Consider the following 18,995-nt stretch of genomic DNA (forward strand, 5'->3'; position numbering starts at 1 on the left):
GTTTCGGGATCTTAAAATTAAGGGGGAAGAAATTGGGGTTGGCAGGGGGGAGAACGACGACCAGCCGGCACCCAATCGGCGGCGCCACCTCGCACCTCAGTCGCGCCCTCCTCGCCCTCGCCGTCCGCGCCGTCTCACCTTCCTCCGTCCGTTCCCTCCTCGACGGCCTCCTCTCTTCCCCCTCCGCCACGGCGCCCGACCTCACGTCACCGTCCTCTTCTGTCAGGCCAGCGTGCTCTCCGATGACCTCGGTACTTTCGAAACATCCCTCGACGGTCTCCTTTTCGCCTGCGTCCTCTTCAAGAACCACGTTCGTGTCTTCCAAGATTTCACCCTTTCGAACGGTATAAAAGCTGATCTTGCCATTTTGTGAGTCGGGCTCCTCAAGATGCTTCTTTTCCATTTGGACGAGATTTATCTCTCCGTTAGCCCCTTCGACTCGATCCGTCGACGGCCTCCTCTTTGCCTGCATCTTCTCCAAGAACTACGTTGATGTCCCAAGAATCTTCCACGATTTTACCATTTCCTACAGCACAGAGCCTAATCTTGCCATTTGTTGGAGCTTTCCATGATGTGAGGGTCGTCCAATTCGACTTCTTGCCACATGGTGACTTCTGACCGCCCATAATAAGGTTCAAAGATCCCATTTTCACATGCTTGCCGTCGTCGACTGGGCTGTCTTATCGGGTGGTGTCAAGGGAGGATCAAAGGATGCTATAAACATTAGGCAACAGCAAGCAATAAAAGTGGTCTGCCATTTGACTGCGTGCATGCACCGATCAGTCTGCAACAGCAGAGAAAGCGCAGAAGAGAAAAGTTGCTCTGACAATCACCAGCAAGTAAGCATGCCCGAAGATGAGCTCAAGCCATTAGCGGCGGTAGGCTGTGGGTCAGGTGATGGGCACGTCAGTCAAGACACTGATGACAAGAGATGTGATACGTGGAAGCCGAGAATCCAACACAGATTCATCGGGCCAGTTTGACAGAGAGATTGGCCCATTAGGAAGTGTTAGTGAGAGGCAGGAAAGGAAGACGGGACCGGTTGGTTGCTTCCCTCTGCTTCTTTTCTTCGCTCGTGCAATCTTTCCTTCTTACAAGTTGGTATGTGTGTGTGGGAATATTCGAGCATCTCGTCTTCCATCAAGTCTCACTTTTTCTCTCTCAAACACACACAAGATCGGGCAGAGGGTAGACACAGAGATGATGTGGCCGGCTGCAAGCGTGCAGAACTGGTGGGATGAGATGAACGACTCATCCAAATGGCAGGACGTGGTCTTCTACTTCCTCTGCGCTGCATACTCACTCGTCTCTGCTGTTGCGCTGGTAGTCCCTCCATCCTTCACTTCTTTAGTCGATGAAGATGCTGTGATTTCAACATTTTCTTGATGTACTTAGTTGTGATGGATCTGTCATCTCTCTCCCTCTCTCTCGATCGCGGAGGAAAACTTCTTGTTGCTTGTTAATGTGGTATTACCTTTGGAATTTTTTGATCTTATGTGGACTCTCCATGCGTTAGCTTACTCGCTCCTTTTGAGAAGATTGCAACTTTGAAACTACGAGTTCTGTGCAGATTCAAGTGGTGAGGATTCAGCTTCGAGTCCCTGAATATGGTTGGACCACGCAGAAGGTCTTCCATTTTATGAATTTCATTGTGAACGGAGGTGACCTTGGCATCTTTATGTCTCTGTTTCCTGTTTAAGATCATGATAGCGAATCTGTGCTGCAGTGCGTGCCGTCGTCTTCGGATTTCACAAAAATGTTTTTCTTTTCCGGCCGAGGGTAAGTGAGATATTTTAGATTCAACTCTTAAAAAAATGATGTCTACTGGATGGATTGTTTTAGCTTTTCAAAGATTCTTTAGTAGCTTGATGTTTTTCTCTTTCAAAGTGTTACCTTAAGGATAAAACAATTCTATCTTAATAGTAAATGAAGAAAGATGTTGTCTGAAGATCTTGATCTTGTTCACATAGTTGGTCATGTTGTTTTTAATCCGTTTTTGGTTTTCAGAACGGTACCATATGTTTCAATCTGAAATTCATTGTTGAAAGCTTCTTGTTTACCAGGTTTTCACTCTAGTGTTATTAGACCTTCCTGGAATATTATTCTTTTCTACCTACACGCTGCTAGTGCTTTTCTGGGCTGAAATATATCATCAGGTAAGTTTGAATTCTTGTGTCCTCTTTGTTATGCAGCTATACATTCTGTAACCATGTTTGGAACTCGGAACAATTTGTTTAATGTTTTTCTCATTCGTATGATAATATTGATATGACATTGTAGGCAAGGAGTCTTCCTTCAGACAAGCTGAGGATCATATACATCATCGTTAATTGTGGGATATATGTCATACAGGTATCTATTTTGTCTTGAATTGTTTTTGAGTTTTTAAACTCCCCAAGTTAATTGATGAACTTTCCATTAAGGTGTAATTTTAATTAACAAACCAAAATTAAACTTTTGATGTTCTTTTCCGAGAAAATAATATGTGCTCAGTGCATTGTACTGGATTATTGAGTTTGGCAAAAGCCATGATGGTACTGCTATTGACAGTACGATTGAATAACATGGCAAAACATGAATATTTAACTAGATCTTCTGGTTGAAACTTTGTGTGCCAATACATAGGTAGTTATCTTCCCATCTGGCACAACCCAGTAATGACCTTTTGTACAAACTGCTTGGTAGTTGAGGCTTTACGGCTTGTTATTGTATAGAAACTGCTTGGTGATAAGATCTTGCACGAGGAAAATTGGAAATTGTTAATAATAGCAGTGATTTGACTATAATGTATTATTTTGTTTTGTCTTCAGCTTTTGTTTTAGTGCTGATGATATGAGACTTGACATAGGTTTGCATATGGATTTATCTGTGGATACATGACAATCGGATTGTCGAATCAATTGGAAGTATCTTTGTTGCAGGTAGGTTTTGACTTCTTTCTTGTCTACTCATTGTGTTGTTTCATTATATGACCTTACTAATTTTGCTTTTTCTTGATCAGTGCTATCCTTTATAGCTGCAGTTGGTTTCATACTATATGGAGGAAGGTGATGATTCGATCATATTCTGCCGAAATAACTTGCTTTCTTCAATGCCTGAAATTTGTAACACAGGCAGGTTTCATTTTTAACATGGTTTTATAATAGGCTATTTTGCATGCTGAGGCAATTCCCCATAGAATCCAAGGGGCGGCAGAAGAAGCTTCACGAGGTGCAACTTCCTATAAGAACACTGGAATCCATATTGATTGTAGCATGTAGGAAATCTTGAAGAAAGTTGTTAGAAAATAGAAACAGAGAATAAGATGTCTTCACTAGCCATGATCTTGGGGACAAAGATCTGTTTATGTGTCTGCTCATAAATTACTGTGAACTACATTTAATATATTTAGAGATCTTATGGTGACGATCATGCATGTGCTTTCATATGTTCAGACGGCCAAAAGAAAAGGATCTGATTTTACTCAAAACTGTAGTCGACTCTACCTTTGTTCTAAAGATGGGTATACTTTCAATTTGTCTTGTTCTTTATGGCCTATTGACAGTGTAAACAAAACATTCATGTGACCCAAGTCATCTTCAATTTTTCATTTGTCTTTCTCCTCGTGTTACCTTGTGCTTTTCCTTGCCAGTTTGTTGGAAAACATGTTACTGCTATTTTAAATTTTCCCGAATAGCCTGCTAGAGTTTTGGTGCCAGGTACAAATATCTGGATTTCCATTCTAATAGCAATTCAAAATGTTGATATTGTACGCTTAAAAGTTTCATTTAGTGCAATATGCATTTGAACAGTTATGACTTGCTCGATACATCTGAAACATTTTTTCTTAGTACAAGCGTGGAGAGTTTGCTCTTCTGCTAATGTGGCATTTGTTGAGGTGGTGCAGGTCGGATCTGTTACAGCGATATGTTTCACCTGTTTCCTCGTAAGATGCTGTGTGGTGAGTATTTGTTTCCATCTCTATTATGCGAACATTTGTTTTGTTATTTACGTATTTGCTTCTTTAATTTACGATGCGAAGCAACATGAAGGCCGATTATTCCATCAAAGGGAGAGAACAACTCATGTATATATATACTCCTGAATATTATTAGGAGACAAAAAAGGCCTTTGTATTTAGTTGTATTTTGCATTAACATTGTTTGAACTAGTTTGTTTCTCTTTCTTTATCTGCAGTTATCAGCCAATTGGCCTCGGTTACCTCTTCTCCTACATAGTACATAAAAAATTATTGTCTTCTCACTTCCTTGTGGTATGGTCTTAAATTCTGGATGGACAAGAATCAAGGTTTCCATCTGGAATATAGAAAGCTGATCTAGCCAAAAATGCCATCATTATGAGATGGTTTGTGTTCTGTGCAGAGTTAAGATGTTGAAAGGAAATTACCAGAAACAATTAAGTTTTGTTTTATTTGACTCGGCATAGAATTTTATTCCAGAAACTGTTTATCTATTTGGATTTAAGACTCTTCAGAGGGAGAAGTTGTGTGAATAATCTTGCTGATTGCTTTCCATCTGTTATTTACTTTCATATCATTGCAGGTTGGCTTATCGGCCTTCGATACAGATATGTCTCTCGATGTATTGAATCACCCAATTCTTGATCTCATCTATTATACGGTAAACTACTACATGGGTTATCTAAGCTTTGGAACAACAGTGGCTAATATCATGGTTCCAAAAAGATTAATTTTCTCTGTATGTATTATGATCCAGCTGACCGAGATACTTCCGTCGGTGCTTGTTCTATATATACTACGGAAGCTGCCTCCGAGAAGAGTCTCGGGGCAGTATCATCCCATCCGATAGAGCATGGAGTCATCCCAAACGGACCTGTTTAGAGGTAAGGTGTGATTTTTCTCTTATTAGTTTGGTTGGTGATATATCAGTGGTGAATGAGCATGCTTTATGAACATCTTACATGACTCTTTGTTGCATTCTGTATTACTGGCAGGAACTCTTACCACTCTTGGGTAGGACAATACTAGAAATCAATTTGCCCGACTGTTCTGACGAGTAATTGAATCTTGTATATTAAAAGTGGGAATTGGTTCTCTCATGAGGCTACAACTTCATGGGATGATACTTGTATTTTTCGATGAAGTGAATCAAGGATTGATACGACTCTTTTTAATACTTCGGGAAAAAGCTGTTAGATTATATGATCCTTTATAATTAAATAAGATATATAATAAAATTAATTAGATTCTGATGATAGATATTGATTAATAAAAAAGAAGTTTATATTATAATAGAATTTCTTAGGAGATCTTTTTATAAGAGGAACTCTTTTAATAATTTATCCTAGATCTTTTGCTCTCGTCTATAAATAGACAGGATCTTTAGGGAGTGAAAGAGATACATAACGCAATTGAGAGATAATAGTTTAATCATTGATTTCAATCTAAGTGATCTAGAAAGAAGGAACTCTTTTAATAATTTATCTTAGATCTTTTGCTCTCGTTTATAAATAGATAGGATCTCTAGCGAGTGAAAGAGATACATAACGCAATTGAGAGATAATAGTTTAACCATCGATCTCAATCTAAGTGGTCCAGAAGGAGAGTTTTGTTCTCTTTGTAGATTATTCGGATGATGCCCTTGCAGATCATATAGAGATCCTCTTTATGCTATCAAAAGCTATCGACTTCTTCCACGCTTTTGGCAAGAACAGCTTGGCGGATAATATATTACTGATTTCAATTTATGTCACGAATAATATCAATTTTAATTTAAATATTTTGATCAATGATTTAGACTAAATAAATTTAATAGATCTAATTTTAGCATGATGATATCAGTTAGTTTAGTTATTAAGAATTTTAAAATTAATTTAATATTATCTTAATCATTTATCCTCATTAAAAAAAACCCCGGCAAGGATTAAACCCGAGTGCTCTGTGCAACCCCGTTCTGTGTCACGCCGCCGTCACCGTCCCTCTCCAAACCCGATGCGGCGTAGGCTGCTGCTCTCCGTCACCGTCACCGTCCCTCTCCGAACCCGAACCCTAATCTCGCCTCCTCTCCTCTCCTCCCCGTCTCATCACCTCCTCTCTCGCTCGAACAAGCACTCTGCGTCTCCCCACGACGATCCCCACGACCCTCCCTTCTCCCCTATCGCCAAAGCCCCGAATCCTAAACCCAAGCAGTCCCCCAAAGCCCGGAACCCTAAACCCAAGCAGGCCCCCAAAGCCCTGCCGTCCGGCATGGACAAGCCCTCTCTCCCTTTTCACTCCGACCTCCCCTTCGATTTCCGTTACTCCTACTCCGAGACCGATCCGTCCCTAAGGCCGATCGGGTACAGGGAGCCACCGCGCTTCTCGCCATTCGGCCCCGGGCGCCTGGACCGGAAATGGGACGGTGTGTCGGCGCCGGCGACCGGGGAGGCCGCGGAAGATAGGGTGTCCGACGACCGGAGCTCGGTGCTCGGGGATCCGCTCACAGAAGAAGAGGTCGGTGAGCTCGTTGAGCGGTATCGCCATAGCGATTGCTCTCGTCAGATCAACCTAGGTTGGTTGCTCCTTTTACCGATTTCAAGTTTTAATTTTTCATTCTGCCTGGGGCTTTCCATCATAATCTCGGCCCTTGTATTGTCCACAGTGGCAGTCAGGATCTGGCCGTCATATCTAATGCCAGAAACCAGGTTTATTACATGTCAATCTTGCTTCCCTGATAGCAAATCTTGCAGCAGACTCATCTACATTGTGTGTAAACAAGTTCTCAGCTATCCGCATTTTGATCATTTCACGATTACATGTTTCAGTTTGTACTTTGGAAGCTCTGTCCTGCACAAGTTCCTCGCACTGTGCAAATATGTATTCCAATTATATATTGATACAATCAAGCAACATTATGCTTCCCCAGGGACAGGTGGTGTCACTCACAATACGCTGGAGGACATCCACAACCATTGGAAGAGAGCTGAAGCTGTAAGGATCAAGTGTCTAGGAGTCCCAACCCTCGACATGGATAACCTCTGCTTCCACCTTGAGGTGGAAATGCAGTTCTGGATTCCTCATCAAAAGTTATATATGCTTTTGCGCCATAATAACTTTCACAACTAACATGGTCGTTGCATATGTCCAGGATAAAACAGGTGGAAAGATCATATATCGACATATTAACATCCTCCTGCTATATCGCGGACGGAACTATGATCCCAAGCAAAGGCCAGTCATACCCTTAATGTTATGGAAGCCACTGGCACCGATATATCCTAGGCTCGTTCCAAAGGTTGCTGAGGGTTTGACTTTTGAGCAAACAAAAGAGTTGAGGAATAGAGGATTGAACACACCAGCTCTGATGAAACTCAGTATGTCGCAACAAATACTAATGCATGCTGCTTGAAAGTTGAAATACTTGATTTCTTCCGTATGTTCTTGGTAAACATTCAGTGAGTTTTTGGAAACACTTTAACTCATAGTCTGTAACCTTGTTCATATCATTAATCTCGGTGACTAAAAAGTTGGATTCACATTTATTTAGTGGTGCTTGATTTATATTCCTGACACAGTTGTTTCAGTGCAGCCAGGAATGGCGTGTATGCGAATGTGGTGGAGAGGGTCAGGGAGGCCTTCAGAACTTCAGATGTTGTGAGACTGGACTGTGCTTACATATATACTAGTGATTGCAAAAAGATCGGTGTGAAGCTTAGGGTATGAATTCTGTGCCTTGTCGTATTTCGGATACTGTTTCCAGTTGCTGAAATTTGTTAACTCGGTTACTACCTTGTCATGTAAAACTGTGAAATATGAAATGAGCATGCTGTAGAATTTTCTCTTGAAGCTGTTTGTCACAGTGCTCACTGGCTGTGTTTTAGTACTACAACAAGAAATGCTCAATTAGACAACCCTATATCTGTTCTATCCTTTTGGTTACGTTTATCATGATCATAGTGTCCGCTAAATCTTAATATCAAGAAACAATGCTTTCTCCAAATGTTTTTATATGGACATGTGAATTGGACCAGAATGTGTCATAGCTTCTTCAAATTTATTGAGAGGCCTCATGTAATTTGAATGTCTTTGATCCATGCTTTAGTGACCATTTATTTGTAAAGTTGTACGTAGAAGCTTTTAAAGTTAATTGTGAATTTTGCTTATTTCATCAGTTTCTGTAGGATTTGGTCCCTTGTATTCCTATCCTATTTAAAGACGGGCAGATCATAATCTGGAGGGGAAGGGAGACCCAGGATTCTGATTGACTCATAGCTCTTCGTTCAGACAAAAGCTTATTCACTTGGGATAAAGTCATTGAAGATGTTAAATCATATCTGCATTTGCATGGGAGCGAGGACAAGATTTTGATGGATGTTGTATAAAGAAACACCTGAAGGTGCAGAATGTTATCAGTGTTCCAGTAGACTTATATGGTGTGGAACTGAAACATATTGGAGCTATTAGTACTCTTTCTTTTCGCTGGAACCAAGTGAGAAGATTGCCAAATGTGCCCCCCCCACCCCCCCCTAGGAAAGAAACTAGGATTTTGCTGGTCTTTTTGTGACAAATATGAAGTTTCCATCTCTAGGGTAGTGAGCTTTGAATGGAAAGCTTGTGTTGATCAACCATTTTCCAGCAGCATTGATGAACGTATGTTCTGTACTCGCGTGTTATAAACTTGTCAGTTGATTTGACTCGTTGATAGTAACTTCCATAATGTTTACCAGCTAAATCTTGATGCAAGGGATTTGATATATATATCAAATTCTTTATATCTTATAATTTTTTCTCATTTTTTATAATTTTATTGATCTTTAAAAGCTGATCTTTTAGTAAGAATCTTCTTAAATTTCTAATCTTATTAGTCATTATAATCTAAATAATATTAACATTATCCTAATCGATATTTCGATTCCCTTTCAATCCTATTCTTAAAAATATTTACATAATTATCTTTAAAATTTCATCATCTAAACCTAATAAATTTTTTTACTATCTTTTTCTTCTTTTATTTTTTATAATAAATATCTAATACTATCAACCTATGTTGATTCGTCAAACTTTCGTTAGGTATAATTATATAATTCTTATGAATAATTTTATCTACTTTTTATCTAATACTTTTCATCAAAAAAAAAATTATATTTAACTACAACTGTAACCAAGACTCCCAGAGTAACATCTTAAATACTTTTGCTTTCTGGAGATAACCTTGGATCTAATGGGCAAGGCTCAATTTTTCTCTCCCTTTCAACCAAATTTCTAGCTAATGCTCATCTTTTCCATATGTAAACATCTATGCACAGAAATGCAACAGAGAAGATGCGGTAGCTGTAGCAGTAAGTAATCAGAAATATCTATATAGTCTGGGAGGTTTCTAAAAGAGCATGAATTTACTGTACAGAAGTTTTAAGATGTTACCACATGGCATTAACACAAGCCAAAAGGCCAAATACTGTAATCTAAAATTGACCAAAACATGAACTGCTTTCTTACTGTGAAGGAAACATGCAGACTCCAGCAAACGCTCGTTATTTCGTTTTCTTCTTGGCAGCAGATTTCTTCCTCGGCTTCCTGAATCCACCACTATCCTGACATAAGCAAAAAAATCCACATTTCAATTTGCACCTATTGGAAGTTATACTATTTCTGAATTCCACTAAATTGGATGGGATATATCGATCATGACTATTGGAATATGTGACATCATCTAATAAACATGCGGGTATATCATACAGCATAGTTTTTCAACCAATAAGACTAGAATTAAACATCTAGCTTAACAAATTGACTTCATTGTGTAGATGACTCAACAAAAAGCAAAGAAAATATTCAGATGCTTGGCTTCTCCCCCTTGCCAGTTCCGATCCTTCATCTAGGATGCATCTTTCTTCCATGGTCCCATCTCCCCAGTCGCCACACCTTTCATTCTAATCTTGCAGTTATGATATAATTATACTATTATTAAGCAAAACAATCAAGATAAGAGTACCATCCAAAAGTCGACCACGGCAAGCCAAGGATTCTTTTCTTTATGAAAGATAAGGTTATTTGACACTATCTATAGAGTTATTTGACAAAGTGATCCCAAGACGAAAGACATGGACCTAAATATTAACAAGTTCAACATCATTCCCAATGTTTCTGAGACAGATCTGAATAAAATTAAAAGGAAGGAATATAATAAAAACCATCTCCAATTAGTTGAACAAGGCTTCATCTTTGTGCTAAAAAACAATTTGGTTAAAGCTATTTCCACCTTTTTTTTCCAGCAGAATTCTAGGATAACATATGATCTTACAACCAGGTTGGTATTCACTGTTCACCCCTGTGGAATTCATCTAATTTTCTGATGTACATAAAACATCCATCAAGCTAACAGAACAAGAAAGAGACATGCTAATTTTCTTGAATTTACGGACTTACGAGGCAGAATATAGAAAGAAACCTAAACAATAGAAAAGAAAACATAATGGTGCAGGCCCTCGTATATGTGATACTAATGACAATGAGCTATGCAACTAAAACATTTAAAATACAAATGACAACTATATACAATTAAGAAAGAAGTGGTCAACCTTACCTTCTTATACTGTCTATAGGCAACTCGACCTGTCAGCTCCTGTCCGTTTTTAGTTACATAAGCCTGCAATAAATAAAAGAACAAAATTAAAATAATTATCACCATGAGAGGAAAACAGATTCAGGCACAACTTAAGAAGCCATTGTTGCCAACTATTAGGAATTGAGCACAAAGAAAGTATTGTAACCATCTTAAGCTAGGATAATTGGAGGTCACAGAATAATTTAAATGTATTTATTCGTTTTAAATATTATTCTCCAATTTTTGGCATAAATTGATGTAAGATCACATTATAAATTCATTGAAGGTCAAAATTTTATGATTTTAAAAGGCTTAATACCTTGATGTTTTGCTGTCCAGGGCACAACATGTTAATAATAACAATAATAGTAATTAACCATATGTCCAATTGTTAAAAGATGAAAAGGATAATTGATATTAATTCTCGAGACAATAGAATTTCAAACAACAGCAAACATCAAGCTATAATCTGTCCTCAAAAGAAAAAAAATAAAACTATGAATAATCAACAGTTCGATGTTGCTAAGATATTAAATAGACAACAAGGATGATTTCAGTCTCTAATAAATAGCAATTTGCCAAGGGTTTGAGATAACCCTAAGATAGAGAATAAATGGTAAGGCTAATATTAGCAGAAAATTGATATGAAAAACATGTGTTTCAGCAGTAGCAGAGAAGAAAGAAGAGATGGAATTGAAAGAAAAAAGGAGTAGAAAAAGGGACACATAGAATTCTTCTGTTTCTTATCTCCAATTCACATTCAGGACTCAAATAAGACAAGCTAAATGGTGTCTTATTTTTCCTAGGACTCTTTTGTACTAAAATTGAAAAGATCAATCAGCCATTGCTTGCAACAAGCAGACCAACTGATCGTTGAAGTGTTATTTGAGCTTGAACTCAACTAAAACTTCCCAGGCAGGCCACTCTACCATCCACATACTGACACACTATACAAGTAACAAAAAATGGTACCGATGAATGCAACAAGCTCTGATGAAATTTTAAGTGTAACTGTTTATTAAAGCCTAACCTAACACACATCACAATAAGTAAAGGCTAATTGCATGATTCTAGACTGAATAAACTTAAATATTGATGTCTGTTTGAACCACCAATTATACGTGACTTTGAGCTTGATTCAGTTGTTTGCGGAAATTTTTGTACTGTACCTTTTTTCTTTTAATCTTTCCTTGCTATTGAGTAACAAGATAATCAAAGTTCATATTTAGCCCATATATTTAACAACAGCAACATGTCATCTCTTCATGTTTCTAAAAGTTGCACAATTCTATTCGGATAAGTCATACATTAACCGGAACTAATTAAAAACAAAAATCAGTGGATAAAAGTGAGTAGTTATGACAGTCAACTAAAGAAAAATCATGAGAAAAAACAAGGAACAAGAAGAATTGTCTGATAATTTTCAAAGTGTTCTAATCATTTATTATAAATTCTTCAAACCAATCAGCAATTGAGACATGTGAATTACCTTTCTTCCATTTTGATCAGTAAACCAGTGACCAGATTGATGACCTGATGCATGGACTCGCCTTTTTCCAGCATCTTTCGGAATAGCAGTGCAATTTTTGGGAGTCATCCAATCTCCAGTAGCATCTGATGACTTCTTCGGACTAGCATCCTTTGGCCTTTTCCCCTTCCTAAAACTTCTATTAAGACCCTGCTTGTTGGTTTTACAGGCTCGACTTCGAACATCCGTGGTGCTGAATTGATTCCTATCACATGAAAGAACAAAGTAAAAAAGCATGTCAAATTAATGATAGAAATAATTATCAATCAAAATCTAATGTGATATCACACATGTAATTTAGATTTTCAGTCCCAGGTTGTTTCTCTGCTCCATGCAGTTCTGCACCAAGAGGAACAAAGTAACATAACCGGCTTTTCACTAGCGTCTGAATCCTCATATCATCATGGTAGAAATACTGAAAAGCAGGAGGTTCTGGATTGGTCAAGTTGCATTGTGGCTTAGTGTTTCTGGAGATGCTTATCTGCTGATGGGAACCTTCAATTTCATCAGCTAATGCTTTTGTACCACTTACTCTTGAACTGCAAAAAGTCAAATCCTCTTCTCTGTGCTGTCCTGGTCTTGGATCCTTCTTTGATTTGAAATACTCTTCACAGAACTCATCCAGAGCAGGCGTGGCTAAGTTTATGTTATTTACAGGATTAAAATCTTTCCAAAAACTATCCTCCAGATGTTTTCTGTATTTCAAACTTCTCTGCTGTTCATTCTCTGTAATTAGGTTTTGATGCCTCAATTTAGATGCATCAACTTTATTTTTGTACTTGTATTTGTCCTCACTGGCTGAGTCATCTGAATCTGAACTCAATAGGTGTATTTTTCGTATGGGAGTACTCAAATTCTGAAACACTTTCTTATTGCAGATTTCATGGGAAACTGCTGAAGGTAAGACATCAAATGGTCGTGAGATTTTTGGCACCATCAACTTAGTTGTAGATTGACCTGTAAGGACTCCATGATTTTGCAGTGAAAACTTTGAAAAGCTGCCAGCAATGTGGTTTCGTACTGAAGAAGACTTATCTGCAACATCAGCCATTAGCAGATGAAATTCTAAGCTTGACCTTTTTGTAATAGTGATTTTATAAAATGAAAGTAAAACTGGATTCTGAAACTATATGTCCTTTATCAATCTATAAGGTAAGCTATTAGAAAGAGATTTAAGAACATAATCTTGCTGCCATATTTGCGTGAGGAATATATCAATATATTCTTCTTCAAAAAATTTGTGCATGATAGGCAATCATCAAAGTCAACTGTCTGTGGCTAGAAAAGGCTGCTCAAGGCATTTCACTATCTAAAGCCAATTAGGAAGAAATTGGAATAGAATCTACAACTGGAACAACCATATGAATTTCAACTAAAACTATCCAAGAAGAGTATATGGCAGATACTTCTTCAGATGTCAAAGTCAAGAACAGGTAGAATCTTGCAATCATGATAATTACTCAATTTCTTCAAAGGATATGAATTCAATGATGGTTCAGTAACCGAAGCCCAGTCAGAATCAGTAGCCAGGCAGGGTTGAGACTAAAACCTTAAGTGGGCAGGAAAGGGTGAGGGTCTCTTGACTGACAAAGGCATAAATAGCTCTATCTGGCAGGACCTAGCTTCCAACGCTTACTTGCCTTTGGAAGAAGCTGAATTCATAGTTGATTTCATTTGAGCTAGTTTAAATTTCGTGACCATGATCCTTAAAAAAGGATAGGCACGCTCCATCCAGTGTTGTACCTGAAGTGGCATAAACCTTTAAATAAACCCTTAAAGAAATGCAAAACACCTAAAGCAGGGAGATAGAGTAGAAAGAAATGGAAAGAAAGCCTATGGTGGTACTCTAAGAAGCTACATCCCTGCAAAAATTTATCCCTTCTTTACAAAAAATTATATTCTTATAATAGGAAAATTTTGACTTCTGAACGTCTTTCCAAGAACTGATCCGAACCTTGGACAAAGATTCCTTCTTTGTGTTGCATCGTCTCTCAATATGCACATGATAAAACATAAAACAATACAACAATCATCAAGATAAGACCCAAAAATTGACAGAAACCCTAAGACGGCCGTTGGTTACCTCGACTCGGATTATTTTCTGGGGATGAGAACTCCTCGATGTCATCGTCTAACAGTATCGAATCATCTCTCAGTTCACCGCCACCATCATCTAAAGAAGAATGAGCAACCAGCGAATTGCTACGACAGCGAGGAGGAGGCGGGCCTCGCCGCAGTCGCTTGAGAGCCGGCAGAGGGGTTCCCCAGATGGGCTCCTGATCTGACGCAATTCCAGGACCAATCGCTTCTCGCTCTTCCAACCGTTGATCTCGGAAGAGCTCCAAGGTAGGAGATTCTACTCCGGACAATGGATTAGGGAGAGGAGATCGCTCTTGTTCTTCCTCCTCTTCCTCACCTTCGGTGGGGAGATCAGCGAGGTCAAGATCGAGGCCGAGAGAGAAGGAAGGAGCCGAGAAGTCGCCCATCTGGAATCGAAACGGAGAAGGAAATCGAGGGAGAGCAAGCTCAGAGTAAAAGGGCGGAAGCCTTCGGCTCGATTTGGGGGGAAACGGGGAAATTTTTTGGGAGAGTTTTGCGCCAAATCGGAGATTCCAGCACCACTTAAATGGTCTTAACGGGTCGGATTCGGTCATGACCCACTTATCGATCAAGTCAAATTTGTTCCGATCTTCGTGCTATGGCCGCACCTAAATAGTCTAAACGGGTCGGACTCAGGTAAATAAGGCTAAATCAAGCAAGATTAAATAATGACGAAGTAAATAAATGGTGAAATGAAACAGGATACCGTTCTTCCAAGCTGTAAGGTGCGAGATAAAGAAAGAAATTACAGTGGAGGGATTTAAAGCCTCCGTTTTAGTTCTTCGCTTCATGTGGTCTCCACAGCTTTCTCATCATCGAGCAAAGCACAGTGCCAGTGGGCCACCACACGCATCTCTTCTGACAGGACGAAATGACAAACTGCGGCAGCTGACCCACCAATCACGGTGGAACGCCGGTCTCGTCGCGTGGGGCGTCGTGGCACGCTACAACGTGGCGGTAACAAAGCTCGCCTCTCGAGGTCCTTCGTGCACCGTCTCGCCTCCGCCGCACTCACCGCCAGCACAGCAAATATTATGTGGATCGTTTAGCAGAGAGCCACGTGGACATTGATAGTGCATCTGAGCGTGTTCCCTGCGCAGGGACTTACAGCCGAAACAGGAAGGGTAGCTTCAGGCGAGATCTGGTTCCACATATCGCCCTCGATCGATCGTATAATTAATTCATTACTTCTTTATTTTATGGAAGAGGGTGATTATATTATATGATGCAGATGCCGATGCAGAGGCACGTATTTTGTGACAGTTGATGCGGAGCAAATCACTCCGTTGTAATAAAATGTTAAATTGATGTAGAAATTATTTTAGCAAATTCATTTTTATTTTAGTGGTAAGTATAAATTTTATTACTTGATTTTTTTTCAAGTGTATACATATTCCTTTGAAACATAATTATATATGCCATTATGTTTAATTTAAGCTAATTTGATACTTTATTTTAGATTAATATTTAAAAAATATATAATACTTTTTTATTTTTTTATTTTTTGCTAAACCTCTCTCTCTCTCTCTCTCTCTCTCTCTCTCTGCGCTTTTGTGAGCGATCACGGTTTGCTCGATAGCTCGCTCTCCCTCTTTTTGTAATGCTGTGGAAGTGACGTTGTAGCCACTGCCGACCTCCGCCCGCCTCCCTGGGATCCTCTCCTCGAAAACCCTGGCGCCGCCACCCTACTCCGATCCCCGTGCGGCGACGAAGCTCCATCGCCGCGGCCGGATTCGTAACCCCGCATTCCCCGGTGCTGGTGCAGAAGCCCGCCTGAGAAAGGGTGGCCCCGCTTCCGGCGGAAGGAGGAGCGGCCCCACCACCCCCTTGCTTCGGTGGAAGTTCAACGAGGCACCCCCGCCGAAGCCCAGCCGGAAGGCCGAGAATGCCGGCTCCAGTGAGGCACCGCCGCCTCTCCCAGGAGTCTCGGCGAGGAAGCTCGCGGCGGGGATCTGGCATCTGCAGCCTCTGGATGCCGGTAGCGGCGTCCGCGGCGGCGGAGGAGAAGGCCGACGAACTCCTCCATGTCTTGAGGTAGGGTAGCACCAGTATCCCCGCCCTCTTTGTAGGGTTTCTTTTCTCTATGTAGATTGGTATGGATCTTGTGGAGAGTTCACATTTTGATGGTACACGTGTTAAAAACCAAGTTTATCTTGCTCAGTTCGTTCAAGATCATCCAAATCGGAACCTTTGAAACATCCTCAAAAGCTCTTAAGAAAAGGAAAATAGAATTCCCTTTACTCTTGATTCTCGAAGGAATTGGAAAAGACATGGGTATTTTGTCCTTGGAAACATTGTGTCTTTCCTTTTACCTGACTTGTGCTAGATTTCTTGCTGTTCTCATCAATCCTGGAACTCAAGCAGTTGTTAATACCATATCCATCTTTAACAATCCTAAAGAATGCTATGTGTTTAGTCAACTTCACTACGAATCTCTCATCTATAGTCTTGATGAGGGTTGTCAATGCATGTCCATAGTCTACGATGCACTTTGTATGTATGAATGCCATTATTCATTCACTCTGCACCTCTCCTTTCTACTTTGAAGCCCTATCCACGGGTATCAATAAGTTCAGCTACTTTGTAATCCCCTCAGCACTGATCTCCACACTAATAAAAATAAGAAGAACGATTTTGCCAGTCCTGTCTCAGTCTTAAGTCCAAAATATGGAAATATCCACAGGAGAAGCCTTTTATTTCTATGGTCTGAATGTATTCCTGCACCCTTTTTTTTTTAAACAGCTACTGTAAGTCTGGTTGATATTTTTCATGTTGAACAGTTTGCTGGATTTCCGAGTGCTGAAATGGAGAAGGCAACTAAATGGGACCCTGGCAGCTCAATGACATTGGAGGAGGTCTATCGATTCTACAATCACCTGAAGGTTGTGGAACATGAGGATGTGAACACAGTGTCCATTGTTTCGTCTCTCTGTACTGAGCTGGAAAAGGCTCATGCCTGCATCAGTGAGCTTGAGACAGAACGGAGATCAGCAAAGAAAAAGTTGGATCAATTCTTGAAAAGCCTTGCTGATGAGAAGGCATCATGGCAGAGCAGAGAGCACGAGAAGGTCCAGGCTATAATCGGGGCAATGAAGGCTGACCTTGATAGAGAGAGGAAAAGGCGGCAAAGGATAGAGATTGTCCATACCAAGCTGGTCAATGAACTCACTGAGACGAAGTTGGCTGCGAAGCAGCTCTTGCAGGACTATAAAAAAGGATGCAAAGCACGTGAGCTTGTTGAGGAGGTCTGTGATGAGCTCACGAAAGAGATTGGCGAAGACAAAGCTGAAATTGAATCACTGAAGATGGAAGCATTAAATATCCGAGAACAAGTTGAGGAGGAGAAGAGGATGCTGCAGATGGCAGAGGTATGGCGAGAAGAAAGGGTTCAGATGAAGTTAATTGATGCAAAGCTGACTCTTGAGGAGAAATACTCGCAACTGAGGGACCTGGAAGCAGAGTTAGAAGCATTTTTGGCTGCAAGGATGGATGCGGACATGGATGTTGCACTAAGGAGGGAAGCTGAGTTGCTTAAAGAAAAAGCAAACTCAGTTACTGTTGAAGAGATAAAAGAGTTCTCTTACCAGCCACCACCTTCTTCAGAAGACATCTACGCTGTTTTTGAAGAACCCCAACCAAGACAAGAAACTAATGAAAGAGACATTCAACTTTGCTGTAATCATAGCCCTAGAAGCCATGCGTCCAAGGTTAACACGGCAAGTCCTGAGACAGATGTCTTTCTAGGACATCCAATGAAGCAGCATGAGTTGATAGATAGCGATGATGATGTAGAAGATGATAGTGACTGGGAAACAGTGAGTCATGCTGAGGAGCAAGGCTCAAGCAATACACTTGATGTGAGTGAACCATCTGTTAATGGTTACTGTAAAGAAAGCAATGCTTCAGTGAGCGTAGCAGACTGGGAGGAGAATGGAAACAACAGACTGAATAACGAAATCATCATGGATTGTTCTGCAAATGCAATGTCAAGAAAAAAGGTGTCTTCAATATGTAGGCTTTGGAGATCATCAACACATGATATTATTGAAGACCTGAAGAGAACACCGGTTGAGGTGAAACCTGGGAGGCTTTCAGATGGAAGGATCTCCAATGGAACCCGAGCTTCAACTAATGGTGAAGAATATCAGAAACTTTCAGTTGAGCATACAAATGGAATGATCTCCAAAGGAACCTTGTCTCCTGACTTAGGGTTCGGTGAAGTTGGTTTAAGCCCAGGTAGCATAACACAGTGGAGCTCTGCTGATTCACTGAATCTTCATACGACTCGAGGAATGAAAGGGTGTATTGAGTGGCCACGAGGCAAACATAAGTACAGTTTAAAGGCGCAGTTGATGGAGGCAAGGATGGAGAGTCAAAAGATTCAGTTGCGGCATGTCCTTAAACAGAAAATTTAGCATGTTCGTTAATACAGGATATGAAGCGCCGAAAAAAGTGAATACATTCTTGCTCATCAAGCAAAGAATGTTTTCCTTTACTGAGGCTGTTTCGGACAGTCTCCATGAAAGACTGAACACCTTGCTATGGGATGGGCTTCGTGGAACTTTAGCGCACAATTTTTGTGGAACTTGTATTCTGTTGTATATGCTGTCTGGACAACCAAATTCTGAGTAATGTCTTTGGAAGCACAATAACGCCACTCCCACTAGAAACTGTCAACCAGAAAAATCTTGTGGAAAACTGGTAGTTATCGAGAAATTTTCGGCCTTGAACACCATGGTGATTATGCGATGAGCAATTGCATGATTGAATTTCGGCAAAAGTTTGTGAATTGTGCGTTAATTCCCAAAATGTTTACGGCAGATTGC

The 18,995-nt window shown here is 40.1% G+C and overlaps 4 protein-coding genes across 10 annotated transcripts; 3 read left to right on the plus strand and 1 right to left on the minus strand.

The window, feature by feature from the left end:
* The first annotated feature begins 1 nt into the window (after position 1).
* On the plus strand, positions 2 to 6,992 carry LOC135594022 (tobamovirus multiplication protein 1-like). 7 transcript variants are annotated; one of them, XM_065084431.1, is made up of 13 exons: positions 2 to 1,041; positions 1,177 to 1,323; positions 1,571 to 1,661; positions 1,727 to 1,779; positions 2,064 to 2,156; positions 2,281 to 2,352; positions 2,849 to 2,921; positions 3,002 to 3,047; positions 3,147 to 3,210; positions 3,887 to 3,940; positions 4,542 to 4,619; positions 4,716 to 4,842; positions 4,954 to 5,135. In XM_065084431.1, exons 1-12 carry the CDS (start codon positions 898 to 900, stop codon positions 4,806 to 4,808), a joined length of 1,008 nt encoding a protein of 335 aa, XP_064940503.1. In that variant the 5' UTR covers positions 2 to 897; the 3' UTR covers positions 4,809 to 4,842; positions 4,954 to 5,135. The 7 variants fall into 7 exon arrangements, 5 of the variants coding, with proteins under 5 accessions (XP_064940503.1, XP_064940501.1, XP_064940500.1 ...); XM_065084429.1 differs by lacking the exon at positions 4,954 to 5,135 and adding an exon at positions 6,864 to 6,992 and having other exon boundaries at positions 2 to 1,323; XM_065084428.1 differs by having other exon boundaries at positions 2 to 1,323; positions 4,716 to 4,847.
* On the plus strand, positions 5,897 to 8,426 carry LOC135586902 (CRS2-associated factor 2, mitochondrial-like). Its single transcript, XM_065084432.1, has 5 exons — positions 5,897 to 6,509; positions 6,864 to 6,991; positions 7,086 to 7,311; positions 7,527 to 7,654; positions 8,119 to 8,426. Exons 1-5 carry the CDS (start codon positions 5,951 to 5,953, stop codon positions 8,200 to 8,202), a joined length of 1,125 nt encoding a protein of 374 aa, XP_064940504.1. The 5' UTR covers positions 5,897 to 5,950; the 3' UTR covers positions 8,203 to 8,426.
* Positions 8,427 to 9,269: 843 nt separating this feature from the next.
* Positions 9,270 to 14,648, minus strand: LOC135594025 (uncharacterized). The gene is made up of 5 exons (XM_065084434.1): positions 14,153 to 14,648; positions 12,360 to 13,104; positions 12,031 to 12,274; positions 10,521 to 10,583; positions 9,270 to 9,528 (listed from the first exon to the last, which is right to left on the minus strand). Exons 1-5 carry the CDS (start codon positions 14,553 to 14,555, stop codon positions 9,469 to 9,471), a joined length of 1,515 nt encoding a protein of 504 aa, XP_064940506.1. The 5' UTR covers positions 14,556 to 14,648; the 3' UTR covers positions 9,270 to 9,468.
* Positions 14,649 to 14,958: 310 nt separating this feature from the next.
* On the plus strand, positions 14,959 to 18,824 carry LOC103999577 (uncharacterized). Its single transcript, XM_065084578.1, has 3 exons — positions 14,959 to 15,126; positions 15,793 to 16,203; positions 16,950 to 18,824. The coding sequence occupies exons 1-3, from the start codon at positions 14,959 to 14,961 to the stop codon at positions 18,582 to 18,584; spliced, it is 2,214 nt and encodes a 737-aa protein (XP_064940650.1). The 3' UTR covers positions 18,585 to 18,824.
* Positions 18,825 to 18,995: the final 171 nt, after the last annotated feature.

This window comes from Musa acuminata, chromosome BXJ1-9 (genome assembly GCF_036884655.1).
Source record: "Musa acuminata AAA Group cultivar baxijiao chromosome BXJ1-9, Cavendish_Baxijiao_AAA, whole genome shotgun sequence".
In the NCBI taxonomy this organism is placed as follows: Eukaryota; Viridiplantae; Streptophyta; class Magnoliopsida; order Zingiberales; family Musaceae; genus Musa; species Musa acuminata.